Genomic DNA, 21,728 nt, shown 5'->3' with positions numbered 1-21,728 from the left:
TAAAATTTACTGAGCACCCACTCTGCCATACACTGCCCTGGATCCTTTAATGTTATTTAATCCTCACAAAATCCCTGGAAGCTAAGTAGTATTATCCTGATTATACAAATAAAGAAATTAAGGCTCAAGGAAGTTAAGGCACTGGCCATGGTCACAGTGCTAATAAACGGCAGAACCAGGATACCAATCCAAACTCATTGAGCCACAAAGCTCTTGCAAAAAACCTGGCTAAGCACCTGGTCACAGGCAGAAGGAATCCCTGATCTCCTTGCAGTTTCCCAGGCCAGACTTATTCCTCCTCTAGCCAGGAACACACAGAGTGACTGCAGGAAATCGTGAGAGAATCAGGCTTGAGGAGCCCTGGAAAAATAAGTATCTATTTACAGTTAATCAGCACCCTGCCCAGCCCTGCAGACAGTTCTGACAAGTGGAGCGGGGAAGAGGCAACCACAGGCTCTGACAGGGCCCACCTGGGGCTAGGACCCAGCTGGCCCCACACGGGCAATGATCTGAGCCCTGCCCAGACTGGCTGCGCTGCCATGGGGAGCCCCTTCTTCGGAGGAACACTCAGAAGCCAGGATCTAGAGTCTACAGATAGCTACCCTTCACTATTTTGCCCAAAATTTGCCTTGTCACCTCATCTAAAATATTGCCTCATTACTCTCTATCCCCTTAACTTCTTTCTCTTTATGGCACTCACTGCTACTTAACATTTATTACATATCTGTATATTTGTTTATTGTTCTCCCCAACAACAATCTGAACATTACGGGATAGGTCTCTTTTGTTCACTATGGTACCCCTTATGTCTAAAATACAGAGTAAATACTCAATAAATAATGTTGAATGAATGAGTGATCGTACAATCAAACATTTAAAAACTCTACTTCCATCCCAGTGGGCTACATAAGAAGCAAGACAAACAATGCTGACTTCCCAGGAAGTCCCATCAAACCTGTCCTTGGACCCTAATGTTCTTCCCAAATATCTCCCTAAAGTCCCCCACAGATTACCCCCTGGCCCACAAGACTTAACGCACCCCAGAGCAGGCACTCAAGGGAGAAAATGGAGCAGAGCGTAGGGAGGAGACACATTTCTCCTCCAGTTAAATACAGCCCAGGACCTCGGCAAATTAAAAGCTCCCTCTTTACTGAATCCACTGAGCTTTAGTTATAGGTCGTACTTTTTATTTTTGTAACCAGCCAATCCACCAAATTATAGGCTCAGGCCACCGGGAGACACGCCAAACACTGGGGCCAGCCTAGCAGAGGCACTGCCCTTTCTAGCCTGAGTGGGGGTATAGGGTTGAGGGCTGAGCACCAGTCAAACCTGAAAGGGCAGAGGGCATGATAGCTTTGCTGGGCAGACCTGAGTGAGAAGCCCAGTCTCACTCAGGCCAACATGCTGCCCAGAGGGGAGCCAGATTCCAGGGCTTTCCACACAGCAGTCACAGTGAACTCTTAAAACTATAAAGCATATCAGATCACTCCCCTGCAATTAATATTCGAACTCCAAGGCCACAAAGGTCCCTATGACCTGGCCCTGCTTTTCTGCCTTCTCGAACATCTTTTCAGCATCCTTTCAACTAATCTGGCATTCCTTCAGTTCCTCGAGTGTGCAAAGTTCAGGGCTTGCATAGGTTGTTCTCTCTTCCTAGAAAACGCTTCCCCCCAGCTCTTTACGTAGAGCTATAACAATGGATCAGGGTGGGTGGGTCTGCAAGATTGGAGTAGAGAGACCACTAAAGTGTCTATTACAACAGACTAGGCAAGTGATAAGGGCCAATTAAAGCAGTGGCAGTACATATGGAGAAGGGAGAGGAGAAGAAGCCTAGAGTGACTTCCATATGTGTGGCCTGGATGATAGCTGGGAGAGGGTGCCATTCACCTACACTCTGCCCTAATACAGTGTTCATGAAAACACTAGCAGGTAGAAAGTGGCTCACAAACATTGGACACTAATACTATGCAATGAGATGTACTGAACAGCTACCATGAACAAGGTGTTGTTGATTGATCATACAAATTAATTAGTACAAGACAACATTTTACTCTAAAGGAAGGTAAGATAGACTTGGCAAAGGAAAGAATTAGCCCCAAGCTTGGCAACTAGAAATGAAAGCTTCTACATTTTTGGACTTCTGCAGTTCAGAGGTAACCTGTGGGATTATCTTCTATCCAGCTTTACTTAAAGCAAATTATTCTGATTCTCTAATATGTAAGGATTAAGCATTTATTTCTCATAAGCTGCAATGATTCAGCTAAACAAACCAACCCATGAATATCCAGAAACCACATACCATCTAATCTCTACTCCTCATTGAAAGGTGGGTAGGAAGGCCTCCATGGCCTTTTCTAACTATCAGGGGCTCTTCAGACAAACTCTCTATGAACTAACCATCCGTTCTGATCCAAGCTCATCTCTGTTTGTAATGGGACTCCTCTATCCTAGCAGACAGGGCTCCAGGCTGCCCCCTCATACAGCTGGCTCATTCTTCCTCTTTAATCTCCTCCCATATGCTCTGGCCTACAACAGCCTCCTCTCTCCTGATCCACACCTGTCACCTTTAAGACTTGACTTAAAGTCAATGCCCTCCTTAGAGCACTGCCTGACTAGCAATCCTATGCTGACCCTTCGCCGACTCTCCAATCCTTCTGTGCCTGTAGCTGTGTGACACCCATAAATTATGATCTCATTTGGTCTTCAAAATACACATGATTGAGCCCCAGCTGGGTTGCTCAGTGGTTAGTGTCAGACCACAGACTGAAGGGTCACAGGTTTTATTCTGGTCAAAGGCACGTATCTCAGTTGCAGGTTCGATCCCCATCCCCGGTCAGGGAATGTGCAGGAGGCAACCAATTGATGTGTTTCTCTCTCTGTCTCCCCACCCCAACTTTCTTCCACTCCCTCTGAAAAAATCAATAGAAAAAAATATCCTCAGTTGAGAATTAACAACAAAAAAATACATGTGATTGAGCAAAAAATAGTATCCCCATATTATGGATAAAGTAACTGAGGCACATAGAGATCCTCATAGACAATTTGTTTTAATTCTCTAGTTTTTCAAAGTACAGTTAAAAATAAATACTCTGGAAAAAAAATATTGTCTCTCCAACTTAGTGGGCATTGTCTTCTATTTCTTTGGTATTCTCCAAAGCACTCAGAAAAGTGCTATGTATACAGCAGGCATCTAAGACACATTTCCTTAATAAATCAAGAAAGGAAGGAAAATGAAATGAAAGTAGAAAGTTTCTCATAGACTTCCAAGGCTCTCTGTCTCTGGTCTTCAATTAGAGAGGAGCCTTGGTTATGCTCTCTCCTAATAATCTGTTCTTTGCCTCCCAGGGAAATATAATTTATAACTAAATATTTATTTGTTTATTGTCTTTCCCCATGAAGGCAAAGGTGATCATTTGTTTTTTTTCACCACCATATACCCCGTGGTATCACTGGCACAAAGAAAGTAAAACATACAAAAAACAAACAACAAAAACTTGTTGAATAATGAGTGTTCTAGTGGGAGAGCTGAGATTCAAATCCAAGTATGGCTGACCCCAAAACCCAAACCTTTCCACCACATCTCTTAGCAAAGGAAGGCTTGTTCTGGAACTTCTCCTATATTCTGCCATAATCTACACAATCACCTCCAAAGCAGCACTAAGGGCAAAGAGGGCTGATCCTGGAAAGAGGAGGAAACTGTAGTTAAGGATATGAGCTTTGGAGTCAGATTGTTGGATTCAAATCCAGACTTCAACATGTAACTGTATGATCTAAATGAGCTATGTAACCTCTGTGGACCTCAGTGTCCTCACCTATAAAATGGAGATAATAATAACTACTTCATAGAGTTGTGATGATTAAATGAGATAATGTATGTAAAGAGCTTTGCATGGTGCCTGGCATGAGATTAGCACTCAATAAATGTTAGCTATTAAAATTATGAGCTATCCATATTCCTGGGAGACAAGAATCTAGAGAATGTGGCTTCCATGGGTGTCAGGGCTGCTGAACTGATCTGACTTTAGGAAGCTCAGTTGCAGTGAAGTCCAGAGCTTATGTGTATTCTCTTTGCTGACTTCACCTGTTACAGTTCTGCTAAGGCTGAAGGTGCAGCTTTCACTGGCCTGGAAATGAAAGAGGCTAAAAATATCCAGACTGGCTGTGTCTGGGGACCAAGACCATGCCTACTTTTAAGAACTTAAAATATAGCTTCAGGGTAGAAGAGCAGCTCTTAGGATTCTTTCTACTCTGAAAACTAGCACCAAGCTCAGCACAGGGCAGGGAAAGGGCTTGGCCAGTTGCTGACCCCACTGGTGGCCTATCTCCCTTTTCTTCTCTTCTTTTGGCTCAGTGCAGAGAATAAGAGAAAGGAGTTTTCTTTTTTTGCAATAAAAGTTGAGTCTTCCTCCCCTATTTTTATTCTTCCTTTTTCCTTAAAGAAGGAATGAGTACATTAAAAAAAAAAAATCAATCAACTCAAAAGCTTATAGAATAAAAAAATGAGTCACTATTCAGCCCCAACAGTATCCACCCCCCTCCTTAGGTCATCATAGTTAACAACTTGTGGTGATTCCTCCGGGCCTTTTTTCTATATATTAACAGACAAACATGTGGCTTTATAAAGCATTATATATAGTCTTCTTTCAATTGCCTTTTTAGATTATTATATTTACACACACACGTACATATCTTGGAGATTCCCATCAGCCACAATTGTTTATTGGGTGCCTACCTGGCTGAATAGTGATAAGCATACATAAAGTCTCCACCTTCATGGAGTCAACAGTCTGAAGAGACAGATCCTGTATAATAAAAGCCTAATATGCTAAGTGTTCAGTCATCCAGTTGTCTGTTCAACCAATCAAAGCATAATATGCTAATGATATGCTAAGGCTGCTCAACCGCTTGCTATGATGTGCACTAACGACCAGGGGGCAGATGATCCGACTGGTAGGTTATCTTGCTACTGGCGTCCAGCGATAGGGACTGAGTGAGATGGGCCGGACACGCCCTGGAGCCCTCCTGCACCCCTCACCGGCCGATAGTGCACCAGTGGGGTCCCTCAGCCTGGCCTTCAACCTCTTGCAATCCGGGACCCCTCTGGGGATGTCGGAGAGCCAGTTTTGACCCAATCCCGCAGGCCAGACCTCTAGTAATAAATAATCAAGCAAATAATTTCTAAATGGAAAATATAAAAAAAAAAAATGAATAGGACACTAAGACAGAAAATAATAAGGGAGAAAGGTCTCTCTGAGAGAAGGCATTTTAAAAACTGAGACCTGACACATAAGCTGGATCAAGCCATTTGAAGAGCCAGGGAAAGGGCATTCCAGGAGAGGAAACATCTTGTGCAAAGGACCTGAGACAGAAAGGAATTTGTCCTGAACTGAAAGAAGACTAATGTGAAGCTTAGTAAACAGGAAGGCAAGTAAGGTTAAAGAGGTCAGCAGGAGCCAAATTATGCAGTCCCTAAGGGCCAAGGCCAGGACTTTGCTTTTTTTTTTTTTTTTTTTTGTATTAAGCAGGGGAATAATGCTAGTTGATTTATAGTTTAAACTTGGCTGTGTCCCTGGCCAAGTGGCTCAGTTGGTTGGAGTGTCATCCTGATACACCAAGGTTGCAGGTTTGATCCCTGGTCAGAGCACATGTAAGAAGCAACCAATGAATGCTTAAATAAGTGGAACAACAAATCGATGTTTCTCTTTCTCTCTCTCTTTCCCCCTCTCTTTCAAATCAATAAATTTTTAAAATTTGGCTGTTTTGTGGAGAATGGATAAGAGGATGGGGAAAGGGGCAGTAGAGGAAACTGAAGGCCAGTAGTTGGATGTAATACAAGGAAGAGCTGATATTGGCTTCGACTGAGGCAGGTAGCAGTAGAGACAGAGAGAGTGGGTAAATCTGAGATATACTTTTGGAAAAAAACGTGGCAAGGCTTGCTGATAGATTAGAAAGGAGGAAGGGAGAAGGAAATATTAAAGATAACTCCCAGTATTTTCCTTGAGTAACTAGAAGATGGAAGAGAAATAGATTTGGGCAGGAAATGTACAATCAAGTTGTTTCCAGTTTTTTACTGTTAAACAATGCAGCTCCGAGGATCCTTTCCAGGCACCTTCGTGCACATGTGTAAACAGTTCTATAGGGCAGTTTCCTGGAAGTGAGGTGGCTGAGTTAAAGGGTATGCATATTTGAAATTGATAAGCCCTATAAAATGCCTTCTAAAATGTCTGTACCAAATTACTCTACCATTAATAGTGTATTAATGTATCATAATGACAACCACGGACATTGTCAATCTTTAAAATTTCACCCAGATAATTAGTATTAAAAGTATATCATTTAAATGTTCACTTCCTTGATTTATAGTGAGGTAAAAATTTTTTCTTTAACTTTTAACTATATAACTAACACATAAGCACATTCTTCTTGCAAAAAATGTAAGCAGGATAAAGCTAAATTTTGACCCTTGTTTCTCCCATATGGTTCCCTCCCTGCAGCCTAGAGGTAACTATTGTTATCAGTTTTATTTGTGTCCTTCCAGAAAATTTTCTATGCATTTTTAAATCTATATATATAATCAAGGGTTAAGCATCTTTTAGAAGTTGCATTTCTAGCAGTCCTTTTAATATGAACAAAATATCTTACCAAAAAATTTTGCTAAAAGTAAGTGACATTTATTGGTAGCTGAGACCTTCTCTAAATCAGTTAACCCCTCTGAGCCCTGGTTTCATCACCTGTAAAATAGAAGTAACTGTCTCACAAAGTTGTTGTGAAGTTAAATGTAAAAGCATGCAGCATATACCCAACAAATGTTAACTCTCTTTCCTTAATATATACAAGTTAAATCCAGGCATTTGGTGGAGACAAAAAGCTAAGCCATTCCTAAAAGAATGAGATGGAAGACTCCACACAGAAAAAAAAAAATGCTCTCACATTGTCCCGAAAAAAAGCTTTTATTCATATAAGTAAGGACCCTCAAAACTCTGAAATTTTCTTCAAAAAATTTAGTATGAAATATTCTGAGCAGTAGAAAAGAGGGCAGGGTTTTTTTTGTTTTGTTTTTCGTTTTGCTTTTGTAAGGTAGAAAGCAAGAGGAGACTGGATGCTCGCAGTCCCCTCATGCACAGCCTGGGAAGCCAAGTGTCTGGATAGTCCCGGAGACCTTAGGCCTGCAGGAGGGAATTGCATCTTTAGGCAAGCAATACCTCCAAACACAGGATATAATCTAACCTTTGGGACATAGTGCAAGAATACCGCTGGTTTCCCTGGCTTGTACAAGTTCATCCTGTCATCCCTACCTGGATGTTCCTGAGCAGCGGTCGCCAACCTTTTGGACCTTACGGACCACCGGTTGGTGATCGCTGTTCCTGAGGATCTAGCTCAAAGGGGCAGACCCTACCACAAAGCTTCCTTAATCAAAATGTCCAGGGGCCAGACTCTCTCTCTCTGGATGGGAGTCAGCCAAGTTTCAACAAGCTCTTTTTGGAACCACCAACAGGCATTTTATCTGAACTGATAACCAGGGCTCTTCTCCTTACAAAATACCAAGAGTACTGTTTGTATCAAGTACCGCAGGGGCTTCTCCTCACCCAACACTACCTTCCCATTCCTCTAGACTCAAGGCCAGGGAGGATTCCTTAGCAGATCCAAGAATGGGCTATCACCCCTCCCCCACCAAATAGTGTGTGTGTGTGTGTGTGTGTGTGTGTGTGTGCACGCATGTTCATGCACATAGGCATGGGAGGGGGAGGAGGAGAATTAGGGGTCACAGGTTTAATCAGATTTTAAAAAGGGTCCCTAGCTGTAGCCGGTTTGGCTCAGTGGATAGAGCGTCGGCCTGTGGACTGAAGGGTCCTGGGTTCAATTCTGATCAAGGGCACATGTCCAGGTTGCGGGCTCAGTCCTCAATAGGGGGCATGCAGGAGGCAGCCGATCAATGATTCTCATTACTGACGTTTCTACCTCTCTCTTCCTCTCCCTTCCTCTCTGAAATAAGTAAAAATATAATATAAATAAATAAACAAAAAAAGGTCCATTACCCAAAAGATTCAGAAGCACTGTTGAAAGATCTCTCAAATATATTCCCAAACTAGAACTTTTACCCTGGTTTGACGAACTAACCAGAGGGTAGACAAAGGTCAGCAGTGAAGTATGTATACCCCAAGCTGCTTCTCTCTTCCTTTTTCTTTAGAGAAAGAGGAAGGGAGAGGAAGAGAGAAACATTGATGTGAGAAGAAACATCTATCAGTTGCCTCCCACACGTGCCCCAACTGGGGATGGAACATACAACCTGGGTATGTGCCCTGACTGGAAATTGAATCTGAGACTCGTCAGTGCATGGGACAACACTCCAACTAACTGAGCCACACTGGCTCATACCAGCTTCTGCTTCTTCTTCTTCTTTTTTTTTTAAATATATTTTTATTGATTTCAGAGAGGAAGGGAGAGGGAGAGAGAGATAGAAACATCAATAATGAGAATCATTGATTGGCTACCTCCTGCATGCTCCACAATGGGGATCCAAGCCCGAGCCCACAACCGGGGCAAATGCCCTGACTGGGAATCGAACCATGACCTTCTGGTTCCTAGGTCTATGTTCAATTATTGGACCACGCTGACCCACAGGCCGGGCCCAAGCTGCTTCGTGATAAGTTTCAGAGTAGAACCCACAGAACAGAGGGAATCAAGCACTAAACCTACAGGTAGAGGTAATACAAAGAGATCTGCCTCTAATAATAGGAAATGGGCAAAACAAAGAAAGCACCAACAACTATGGCTCTGCCTTCACTTTTACTGCTCTTGTAGCTTCATCTCTAACTGAAACACAGGACAGCGGAGGTAAAGATTAGTAGAAGAGGATTCTCAGCAGGGGTGCTTATCAGCATTGTGGATAGGATCATTCTTTTTTCTTTTTCATTTTAAAAATATATATTTTTATTGATTTCAGAGAGGAAGAGAGAGGGAGAGGGAGATAGAAACATCAAGGATGAGAGAGAATCATTGATCGGCTGCCTCCTGCATGCCCCACACTGGGGATGGAACCCACAACCCAGGCATGTGCCCTTGACTGGAATCGAACCCGGGATCCTTGAGTCCGCAGGCTGACGCTCTATCCACTGAGCCAAACCGGCGAGGCTAGGGCAATAGGATCATTCTTTATTGTGTGAGGATGACCCAAACACCTTAGGATGGTTAATATCCCCCCCTCCCCTCAATGTGATAAACAAATCCTCACTTGTTTCCCAAAAATCCCTGCTGGGACAATACCTCCCCCATTTGAGAACCACTTTAACTTAAAGGAACAGAGGTGCTATACTGTGTACTGTATAGAGCGCAAACATTTATTTGTATAACCTTTATAAATTACAAAGTATTTTCACTATGTTTTTTTTTCTACTTTAAGCTTCCTCCAGACACTGTAAGGTAGGTGTTATCATCACTCATTTCATAAAGGATGAAATTGGCTCAGAAAAGTTCTGGTTTGGCCCAGTGGGGAGAGGGGGGAGCGGGGAAGGGGAAGGCTATAAAGCTGGATCAGAACCCAAGTCTTCTGACTCCAAACTTTCAAACCATCCTGAACCAGCAAGAGTCTCACACCAACTACTTCCACCAAGAATGGATTTTTTTTTCTTCTTTTTTTTTTTTTAGGTTACATGGGAAACTGGGAAGATCTAGGGATTGGCTCCCCAGCTCCCTACACGGAAGCTGGGAAAAACTAGCAGAAAGTAACTCTGCTCTAAGTTGTAGGTAATTCTTGAAACAGGATATCAGGATAAAGTACCCAAATACCAGCTTACTTAGAGAGGGATGAGCAATTGGAGGGCTATGACATTCTCTAGTCTAGATCTGAGTAGAAATGAGCAAGCAGGGGAAGAGAATACATACATGCCTTCCCTGTTAATATTTTTAGACACCCAGAGGCAAGACTACCAACCCATCTCCAGCCCTGATGATAATGCTAAGTTAAAGTGGTGGTAAAAGAGATGGGGAGGGGACAAGGGGAAGAGATGAGGACAAGGACTGAACCATCATGGGTATACAATAGTCTAAACTGTTCATCTTCTGGCAAAATTTGTCACATAAATAATTCTGTTAGTTCCTTGCAGTTCTGAACATTATTTAGAACACCTCTCAAGAAACTCAAAGTACTTTATAAACTGAAAAGAATATGCATATTAGTAAAGTTGTGAGGTGATGGAAGACAGAAAGGTTAAGAAAATCTGAAAAGCAGATTCTGAAAGATGAAAAGAGAAGTAGAATGGAGGGTGGGAGGCAAAGACAACCAGAGTATCTCAAGGACAGAGAGGCAACCCAATAGTTCCATATCTTTCTTGGGGGCTCATTCTCCCCCGTGAAAGGAAAACAAAATACCAAGATGTAGCTCTGCTGAGGGAGGCAAAAGAGAGACTAGAAACGGGAACTCAGGAATTTTAGCTGCCCAATTCACCTCTTTTCTGGAATCCACTTTTCTTCATCATGGATGACAATCTTAAAATCCCCAAGTTCCCATCTGGGGCTTTTCTAAGAGGCATCCCTAAAGTATCCAGAGAGAAGCGAGGGTGGGGGGAAGCTGTGTAGAGATAGCACCCTATCTTATCTTCAAAGAAAAAGGTCCTTCCTCTTCTCTAAAGTGCATTTCCGAAATGGAATGAACCCCCCGGCCTTTCCCTGGCACTGCTTCAGTTCAGCTCAGACTTGGTAGAATGCCTCCCTAGAATGGAGGTGACCAGCCTGGCTGACCAGATAACACATGAACTTCAGGCAGCAGCACTGCGGTCCCCTCGGCCACGACAGTCAGTTCTAGGGAGGATACTTTGGACTTGACCACAGAACAGGGCCCTGGCTTCAGCTAGCCTTCCCAGGCAACCTCAGGGGCAGGGAAGGATCTGTGGTCTCATTTCCTCTCCACCTTGGCTTCTTTTTTCACTTCAGTGAAGATTAGCTCTATTTCCACCACCACCAGTTCCTGTTCTCATCAGCTGTGGCAGTTGTTTCCCCACAGATAGAGCTATGAAGCACTGGTGTGGCTGCCACCTGGACTGTCCTACCTACAGAAACAGACCCAACAAATCCTGAGTTAAAAGAGCTTTTTCATCCCAGATAAGACAGCAAGGAAAAGAAATTTCAAGAACACACAGTGAATACACTGGTGGTCATTTTATTATTTTTTTAATCTTACATAATAATTATATGTGAGAAACATTTTATAATGGAAATTTGTGAAAATGTATACATTTATTACATAGAAGTATGTATATATAATAAAATCCCAATAGAGAGCAAAGGACATAAACAAAAGATGGCCAAAACACCTATGATGAAATGTTGATAAAAATGCAAAGGAAAACAAGATATTATTTCTCATTAATGAAATTTGCAAAGATTTTTAAAAATTAAATCATCCAGTAATTGTTAGTTTATAGAGAAAGGAAGACACTGACACTATGAATGGAAAAGCCAACAACTTTTTTAGAAGACATATTTCTCAAAAGCGTTTTAAAAAAAATACATTTTTTATTGGTTTTTACAGAGAGGAAGGGAGAGAGATAGAGAGTCAGAAACATCGATGAGAGAGAAACATCGATCAGCTGCCCCCTGCATACCTCCCACTAGGGATGTGCCCGCAACCAAGGTACATGCCCCTGACCGGAATTGAACCTGGGACCCTTCAGTCCGCAGGCCGACGCTCCATCCACTGAGCCAAACCAGTTGGCTTTTGACCCAATAACTTGACTTCTCGTAATTTATCCTAAGAAAATAATCAGAGATGCACACAAATGTTTATGCACAGGATATTCATCACAGTGTTAATAACAGTAGCAAAAAGAGAGGGAAAACTATAAGGCAGTAATAAAATAAGATATTATAGAGTACTATGCAGCCATAAAATTATGATACTGAAGAATATTTAAACAAATGAGAAAATGCTTAAAATAGTAAAATAAGCCTGGCTGGTATAGCTCAGTGGTTGAGTGTCAAACTATGAACCAGGAGGTCACGATTCAATTCCTGGTCAGGGCGCATGTCTGGGTTGTAGGCTCAATCCCCAGTAGGGTGTGTATAGGAGGCAGCTGATCAATGATTCTCTCTCATGATGTTTCTATCCCTTTCTCCCTATCCTTTCCTTTCTCTAAAATCAATAAAAATATATTTTTTAAAAACAGTAAAATAAAAAGTCAGTTTATAAAACAATATGCATATTATGATTCTAATTGTTAGAATATATATAAGTACATCAACATGTTAATAGAAGATAGTGAGATTACAGGTAATTTTTGTTGCTGTTGTTAATCCTTACCAGAGGATATTTTTCCACTTATTTTTAGAGATAGTGGAAGGGAAGGGAAGAGACAGAGAGAGAAACACTGTTGGTTGTCTCCCACATGTACCCTGACCAGGGCCAGGGATCAAGCCTGCAACCTAGGTACATGCCCTTGACCCGAGTCAAACCCAGAACCCTTCAGTCCACAGCCTGATGCTCTATCCTCTGAGCTAAACTAGCTAGGGCTTAATTCTCTTCTTTATACTCTTCTATATACTTTGTACTTCTTTATATTTTTAACTTCCAAATTTGCTTAATAAACGTGTATTATTTTCATAATCAGGAGAAAAGAAGCTATTCTCAATCCTCCTCCCTCTCTTTGAGGATACTCACATGCATTATTCTCTTTTTAGAAAACCATTTAGAAATATGTATTTAGGTACTTAAAAACATATCCTACAACCTGGCATGTTCAATTTTGGGTTTCTATCCTAAGGAAAGCTCTAAATACTGAAAAGTCTTTGAACACCAAGATGTTCATCACAACTTGTTTACGATAGCAAATAACCTAAATATCCAACAATAGGGGGATACTTAAGTAAACAATGGTCCATTCATTTGATGGGCCACTGTACAAGCATTTTAAAATGTTTACAGTGATTAGCCTGGGAAAACTAATAAAATAACAACAAAAACACCCCAAACTGGGTGTGTGTATATATATATATATCACATTTTATATATATCACATTATATAAAACCCTATGCAGAGAAAAAAAAAAAAAACATATTGGCTCCATTTGGTAAAGGAACTAAAAAAAAATATGAATCTTTTTTTCTTCAACTGAAATCTTCAATCTTTTCTTCTAATTGCCCATACTTTTTTTTGAGAATATTACTTTAATAGAAACAGGAAACAAATCTGAATCTCCTTCTGAACAATGGAAACATTCCCAAATGACAAGGAGTCCATTCCACCAGACCAGGGGTCCTCAAACTACGGCCCGCGGGCCACATGCGGCCCGCCGAGGACATTTATCCGGCCCGCCGCCGCTGCCTGTCCTGCTTAGCAGCCGACTTAGCAGTGTGCATAGGAATTTGTTCATAGTTTTTTTAAAAAACTATAGTCCGGCCCTCCAACGGTCTGAGGGACAGTGAACTGGCCCCCTGTTTAAAAAGTTTGAGGACCCCTGCACCAGACCATCCCCACACATACATACACACACCTCCCTTAGTCTAAGGCAGGGTCACATGGGAAGGTCAAGCTCCTCTCCGTGGCCTAGGGTCTTCTCACTGAAGTCTCTATACAAGAGGGGTTCCTCTCACCCGCTGCTGCTGTCAAGGGCTCCCCCTCCCCAAGTTCTATTCCAGCCAGAACTAATTCACCAAAATCTCCAGGGCTGGGGGGAAAATTTCCACCATGGCAATTTGGAACTTGATATTTAGTCCCAATTTTTCCCCAGTCCCTTTCTGTGTCAAAGAAGGCCCTGTCAAGGCCTCTTAGACAACTAGCACCCAGACCAGCTTAGCCTCCACATCAATGCTACACTTACTGCAAACCCCAAGTCATCAGTCATCACCAGGGAAGTGTGAGAGGAGGAGCCACGGCAGGGACAGCCTGTCACACGACCCCCCCACCCCCACCCCTGATGCCGAGAACCTCCTCCTGAGGGATATTCTGGGCTTTTTCTGGCGTCAGAATCTTTAGACTCTGTTTCAAGTCTAAGTCAGTCAGCAAAGAGAAAAACTGTTATCCTTTCAATGCCCTTACAGTCTCTACCTCCCCTTTCTATCTAAGGAAAGGCCGGTATTGGCCAGAATGCTAGCTTCTGAGTAATCAAGGGTGGACTGTAATCTAGTTGGTACCAAAACACAGACTGGTGCTTTATCAGACCAGAGATCAGCTCTCATCCCAGTATTAATAAAGAGGAGCCCCAATAACTACCCATCCCTAGACTGCTCAATACTCAACAGAATGGGAGCTGCTGCTCAGACGGCTGGGGGTGGGGGGGCCGGTGAGAGGAGGGGGTGTAAGAAAGAATCCCAAAGAAAAAGCATAATAGCAGCCTTGCAATCTTTTTCATATCGAGGCACCTAGAAAACAATACTATTTGTACAGTACGCAGGGTATGGTGGAAGCCAGATGGGACCAATAAGGGGCCTCAGCTACACCCAGGGATGAAGGGGAAGTGGGGGGGGGGGGTCGGTAGGGAAGTCCTGGGCTGGGTTAGGACTCTTGGGATCAATGTCCTGAACAAATCACCTCATGACCTCAGACTTCGAGCTCTCCAACCTCGGCTGACAGGCTATAGGTCAGATCATGTGTCTGCATCAGAAAGCTGGGAGTCTGTGGCCTTGACTCAGCAATGATACAACTTCCTCAACCAGGGTGCTTTTCAGGGGGGTTTCCATAGATACATGGGGACTGGGGAAGCCCTCCATCTAACAGCAGCAGACATATCCTGAGATTGGCTTCATCAGATTTCTAAACTTAAAATCCCAATTTGGGAATACAAGTGGTCTCAGATCTAAATCATTGCTGAGAACTACATATTTAAAATTACTACTTACTGAGCATGTAGTAGATGCAGACTTTGCTAAGTACTTGACTTCCAGTTTCATTAAATCCACATAACAATCTCATGTGGCAAATACTACTATTATCCCTATTTATAAGAGGAAATTGGGACTCAAAGAGATTAAATAACTTGCTTGAGGTCAAACACTTTTCTAACTAGAGATTAGAGAGCCAGTATTTGAGCCCACTTTGACTTGAAAATCCAGATGCTTAACCAGGACACCAGTAAGTCACTTTCAACAAATCCCCCAGATACTATTTGGCTTTTTCTGAAAGGAAATCAATTATAGTAAAACTGACAATCTTGGAAAGAAAAGGATGAAAAAGGAGCAGCTTGTCTGACCCTTGTCTTGATTGTCTGACACAAGCAAGAAAAGCAGCTGCCCTGGCCAGTGTGGCTCAGTTGGGGGAGCATCATCCCATGCACCTAAAGGCCCTGTCAGTTGGATTCCCAGTCAGGGCACATGCCTGAGTTTCGGGCTTGATCCCCAGTAGAGGGAAGGCAGGAGGTAGCCGATGTTTCTCTGTTTCTCTCTCTCGCTCTCTCTCCCTCTCCCTTCCTCTCTCTCTAAAATCAATTTAAAAAAAAACATATTTAAAAATGTTTAAAAATAAGAAAGCAGCTAATCTATATTGAGTATCTACTGGGTGCCAAGCTCCTTACATACAGCTCACTTTTTTTTTTTTTTCCACAATACCACAGTATGGGTATTATTAGCTCCAAATTACAGATAAGTAAATCTATAAAATTTATAGATAAGGCTCAGACTGGTTAAGACAATTGCTAAGTCAGAGCCCTGTTTTTTTCTACTACACTCTGTTCCTCCTGACTTCAAGAAATATACCTGAGACGATTCCAGGGTCAAACAGCCAACAGCTAGTATTGTTCCTGAAGGATAGTAATATAGGGCATGTTTCAGTAGCAGAGGAAAAGAGATATTTAACAGCCCCTAGAGAACTCAAGTCCACAAGAAAGCACAATTTCCCTGTGTTGGAAAAGTGAGGTAAAATCCCCTTCTCTCTTAAGACAGCTAACTAGCCCTGGCCTGCCCTGTTCCAACCCCCATCAGCAGCAGCTCAGGCACACAGAACAAGACCAAAACAAAAGCCACAAGGAAACAAATCAAAACTTTATACCAAAAGGAAGGCTTGCAAGTGGGTGGTCCAGTCCCCTGATTAACCTGGGTTTTCTGGGTGCTCTGGCTAGTAATCACATGCATTTTGTGGATAGTAAGCCATCAACTTGCCAACTAAACAAATTTATCAATCAAGCTCCGATGAGGACAAGATTGATTCTGGTTCTGAGCTCTCACAACCAATGGCCTGGCAGCCCCTACCTAAGGCAGCCCCCTACCCAGTCCACCTCTTTCTCTACTATTTCAGAGGCTACATCATGCCAGCTCACTGGGGGTTTTCACACCCCCACTGGAGTGCAGATTCCCTCCCACTGTTTTTCCCAACAGTTGAGCTCTTGTTCTCAAGGGCACCAAGTCCCAGAGATGGCCACAGCACATTAGTAATCACTGACTCACCCCAACCCCCTTAGGAGGCATGGGGAAAGGCAGAGGGCCACAGGATGTATGGCCCAGATCCCTTTGGCCCTCTGCAAAGCTGTGGGCAGAGAGGTGCCAGGAACACTGCTTCCCCTTAGGACCCCATGGATGCTCTCTGATCTTCTGTGGTGCCAGTGGGCTGATGTCAGGCCCTGCACCATCAGAGAGACCAGGATCTCCAGACAGCTCCACTGATGCCAACAGATCTAATCTCACTATTCCAAGGCAGATGAAATCCAATAAGGCTGCTAAGTCCACAACTTATCCCTTCTCCTGGGCAAAGGCAAAGTCAGCCCTTCAGGTCATACCAACAATAACAGCAGCATTAACACTGCCTCTTAGAGAGTTCTTTGAGGAACTGGGAACTATTTCCCCAAGTCATTTATTTTACCTCTGTTAGTAAATATTCCATCACCTAGTTCACTTTCTTTCTCCAAAACTTCATTTTTAGCTCTAACGTATGTCTGGCTCCATCCCAATGATACCAGCTCCGATCCTCTCTACCCACCGAGCCACCGGAATCAAGGTCCAATTCCCATCCCAAAGGAGAATCCCAAAGTCAGCTCTAAAAATTCATCTGTACAGATCATTTGGGAACCTTACAGGAAGACTAAAAAGAAACAGGCAACGAACACAAATCAGCCTACTAGGGCTTAACATAAAAAGCAGGGGGGAGGGGAGGCAGGAAGGTTTGTGTATTGTTTCAATTGGAAAAATACACTAGTGAAATGGCTTATCCACATGTTCAGCCCTTTTAGGCAAATCCACTGTAACTTTGCAGGATGCCTGCAGGCCGTTCTGAAAATGAGTAGAATGGCATCACTCTTTATTCCACCTCCTTCAAGATCTGCCAGTCCCCTCCCCATTCCCCGTAACCTCCCCCAAACATCTGGTCCGGGCCGGGAGTGGGACCCACTCCCTGGAAAGCCTCCATATTAACACGAGAGGCAGTCTCCCCAGTCAGAGAGCCCGGACTTAGGCTGAAGAGTGGCCCGGCCCAAGCTTCTGAATTGAATTTCCCCGCACCAGCCAGAGGCTTAGGAAGGAGAATCGAGGGGAAGTGGGGAGAAGTGAGAAGGGCAGCAGAAGGGAGGGCGGGGGGAGAAGTCTGGAGTCCCGGGCTGGGGACCCCTCCTCCTAAGTGTCCAGTGGTTGAGACCTCGGTCGTCCCCCACGGGGCTGACGGGGCTGTCGGGCCGGCCGGCCGGCGGCTGCTCAGAGGTTTCCAGAAAGGCACTGGAGGACGGCGTCCGTCGGAAGCCCTGACTGAAAGGGTGGGCCGGAGGGGGAACCGCGGCCAAATCCCACCCCGGGCGCTGCGACCTGGGGGGCGGTAGGAGGGGGAAGGGACTGGGCTCCGCTCTCACCAGCACCAGGGCGAACCTCTCTTCCAGCTCACAGGGCTCAGGCATCGGCATCTTGCCGGGCGGCGGCAGCAGCGAGACAGAGGGCGGTTCGCCCGGACCCCCATCGGCGCTCTCCAGGTTGCCCATCGCGGCGGGGCCCCCTTGGGGGCCTCAGCCCCCCACCTCCACTCCCGGGGGCCTTGGGCTTGGCCGCTCGGTCCGGCTCTTCTCTCAGCGCCGATTCCCCGTCCTCACTCCTCGGCCCGATCGGGGACTCCGGGGGCTTCTCGGGGGTCCGCAGGCGACCGCCCGCAGCGAGGGCGGAGGCCGCGCAGCGGACAGCGGCTCAGAAGCTACCGGCACGGGGGCCACGACTCTAGCTCACACCCGCGCCTCGCCTCTCTCGGCGCACCAACCCGGCGCTGCCCCTCCCCGCCCCCCGCGCTCTTTCCCTTCCTCCCCCGCTCACCCTCCCCCCCCCCCCCTCGCTTCCTCCCACCCACTCCCTGCCGGGACTCTGGCTTCCCCCCGCGAGCGCCGACTGGAGCCCGCTCGCCGCGCGCCCCATTCATGCAGGCCCCTCCTCCCGCCCCGCTCCCGCCTGCGCCTGATTGACGGCCGCTCCTGCCAATCACAGCGCCTCCCGCCCCCCGGCGGCCTCGCGCCTGGCGCCTAGCGCGCCCTGGCGGCCCTGGTGCGCATCTAATCGCTGCAGTTGCGGAGGGTGTGAGGTGTCGTTTTGGACAGTTGGGAGATGGACCCTTTTCCACGAGGAGCTCACAATGTGTACAAATCAGTAAAATACAGGGAAAAGTATGAAAAGATAACTACAAGAGAAGTAGAAATAACTAGGGAGAGAGTAAATACGTCAGGAGTCATCATAAAGGAGATCATTTTTGAACCTGACACTGAAGGATGAGGAAGACGCTGACGGACAGAAACAGGTGAAAAGGCATTTAGGAGAGAACCTTACCACAGCTCCGAGGTTGATCTGGCTGGATGTGAAGCTGGAGGGGCCAGAGAAGAATGCTGTTCTGGGCTAGGTCTAATGGTGGGTCATTACTGATGATGTGATGGACATCTGTTTTTCCTGCCAGCCGAGCCTCCATCCCTCTTCCTCAAGTGATAGCGCTCCATTTCCTTTTAGGGACCCACCTCTTCCCTATTCCCAGTCCACGCAGAACTGAACTTCACCCGGATTCCAGGGGACCCCATGACTCAGGCCTGACCAGTCACGGGATTTTCTTCCTCTACCTTCGGCGATTGTTTTAGGAATTGACACTTGACCCAAACCCAGAATATGACTCATTGCTAAGGCTTTCACTGGAGCAGTCAGGAAAGAGGCACTCTCTTTCCAATGGGGTTGCTGAATTGTTAGAATGTAAATCTGGAGCTGCTGGTGGCCATCATGCCATCATCCATCACACCTTAAGCGTGCCTGAGAATGAAGCCAATGCAGAGGAAAGCAAAATAAGACGTAAAGACAAAGTCCTAGTCACATGCCTGAAGTTAACACCTTGCCTGAAGTTAACACCTTGCCTTCTTATTCATTTATTCAACAAATACTTACTGAAAAGCTAATTATATGGCAAATACTGTTCTAGGCATTGAAGATACATCTGTGAACAAAACAGGCATACATCTTGCCCTCTTGGGATTTACATTCTGGGTAGGAGAGAGGTGGACAATAAATAAGTAATAAAATATACAGATGTTAGTGATCAGTGTTAATAAAAATAAAACTGAAAGGGGCTAGAGGTGGGAGGGGTTGAAATTTTAAATAGGACAATCAGAGAAAGCCTCACTAATAAGATAACATTTGCATAAAAATCTGAAGTGAAGGAGTAAGCCATGTGGCTACCTGGGGAAGAATGATCCAGACAGAGGGAATGGCTGAGTGTACACTGTGCCTGGTGTGTTAGAGGAACAGCAAGGAGGCCAGTGTGGCTGGAGTGTAATGAGCAAGGAAAAGAGTAGAAACAGATGAAGTCAGAAAGGTAACCAGAAGCCACATAGTGCAGGGCATTGTAGGATATTTTAAGGACTTTGGCTTTTCTCTAAGTAGGTTAGGTAGCCATTGAGGGATTTTAAGCAGAGAAGTGACATGCTCTAACTTATGTTTTAAACAATCATTATGGCTCTTACATTGAAAACAAACTGAATAGAGGCATAGGCAGGGATACCAGTTAGGAGACTATTAAAATAATATAGGTGAAAGATGATGGTGGTTTGGAGCAGGATAGTAACTGTACAGGCAGAGAGAAATGCTCAGATTCTTTTTTTTTTAACCTCTAAATACTTCCGTATTTCTTACAATCAAGAACATTCTCTACATAACCACAATGCAAATGTGTCAAAATCAGGAAATCAACTTTGATAAAACACTATTATCCAACCCACAGACTTCATTCAGATTTCACCCATTGTCCTATTTGTCTTCTGTAGTAAGGATTTTTCAGGTCCAGGATCACCTGTTGCATTTCAGTGCTCATGTCTCTCCAGCCTTCCTTCATCTGTATCAGCCTTTTTTTTTACTTTTTTTAAAAAAAAAAACTAATCTTTTTTATTTTGGTATAAATTGCGATTTACAGAAAAGATGCAAAGATAGAGAGTCCCAATATATCCTTCACCTGGCTTCCTTTAATAGTTACATCATACATTGTATATTTGTCAAAACTAATAAATGAATATTGGTGTACAAGTCTTAATCCTTCTTTCTTTGTTCTTCTCAACTTTGAAGAGAAAGAGCCAATTATTATTTTTATTTTATATGCATGCATACAAGTCCTTTGGTTGATCTCTTATCTCCCCCACCTCTCCCTAACCTTCCCCCTGTAATTTGACAGTCTGTTTGATGCTTTACTGTCTCTGTATCTATCTTTTTGTTCATCAGTTTATAATGTTCTTTATTATCCATAAATGAGTGAGATCATGTGGTATTTTTCTTTCATTGACTGGCTTACTTCGAAAGAGCCAATTATTTTGTAGCATGTCCCTCAATTTGTATTCATCTGATACTTCATTAGATTCAGGTTATGCATAGGTAGCAGGAATACCCCAGAAGTGATGCTATTTCTTCTCATTGTTCCTATCAGGTGACAGGCAATTGTCACTTGTTCCTATATTGATGATGTTAACTTTGATAACCAAATCCTGGACATGTCTTCCAAATTTCTTTACTTAGTTACTTTGTAATTAATGACAAACCTGTGGGGAGATTATCTGAAGCTATGTGAATATCCTGTTCCTTATAGTACATTGATGGCTTCTTCCTGAATCAAATTATTATAATTGTCAAATAGTGGTGTGTTTTTCTTTTCTTTTTTTAAAAAATATTTTATTGATTTTTTACAGAGAGGAAAGGAGAGGGACAGAGAGCTAGAAACATTGATGAGAGAGAAACATCGATTCAGCTGCCTCCTGCACACTCCCTACTGGGGATGTGCCCGCAACCAAGGTACATGCCCTTGACCAGAATCGAACCTGGGACCCTTCAGCCCGCAGGCCTACGCTCTATCCACTGAGCCAAACTGGTCAGGGCGGTGTGTTTTTCTTTAAAGAAGATCTCAGAGAGAGGAAGGGGGTTGGGGTGGAGAGAGAGAGAGAGAGAGAGAGAGAGAGAGAGAGAGAGAGCGAGATTGAGAGAGAGAGAGAGAGAGAGAGATGAGATAGAAACATCAATTGGTTGCCTCCCAAATATAACCCAACTGAGGATCAAACCCACAACCTAAGTATGTCCCCTGACTGGGAATTGAACCACCACCTTCTGGTGTACCAGATGATGCTCCAACCAATTGAGCCACACTGGTATCATTCCTTCTGCATTTATTAGTTAACACTTTACCATAGGGTCTTCCCTTCTCCCTTGTTTATTTATTTACTTCTGTCAAAATGGATCCATGATTCTGATTTTATTCAATGGACTATAATCCATTACTATCATTACTTTTTTGATGCTCAGATTGTCCTAGATTTGGTCAGTGGGAGCTCCT

The 21,728-nt window shown here is 44.0% G+C and overlaps 1 protein-coding gene across 5 annotated transcripts in view; it reads right to left on the bottom strand.

The window, feature by feature from the left end:
* The window catches only part of FMNL3 (formin like 3), a 58,509-nt gene extending 40,376 nt beyond the window's left edge, over positions 1–18,133 (bottom strand). For all 5 annotated transcript variants that reach the window (XM_008140650.3, XM_008140651.3, XM_008140649.3 and 2 more), the window contains exon 1: positions 17,758–18,133. In XM_008140650.3, coding sequence (XP_008138872.1) covers positions 17,758–17,883 — 126 coding nt within the window. In that variant the 5' untranslated portion in view covers positions 17,884–18,133. The remainder of the gene's footprint in view (positions 1–17,757) is intronic.
* Positions 18,134–21,728: the final 3,595 nt, after the last annotated feature.

The sequence above is a fragment of the Eptesicus fuscus genome, chromosome 7, assembly GCF_027574615.1.
Source record: "Eptesicus fuscus isolate TK198812 chromosome 7, DD_ASM_mEF_20220401, whole genome shotgun sequence".
In the NCBI taxonomy this organism is placed as follows: Eukaryota; Metazoa; Chordata; class Mammalia; order Chiroptera; family Vespertilionidae; genus Eptesicus; species Eptesicus fuscus.
This window is presented reverse-complemented; position numbering and strand designations above follow the sequence as displayed.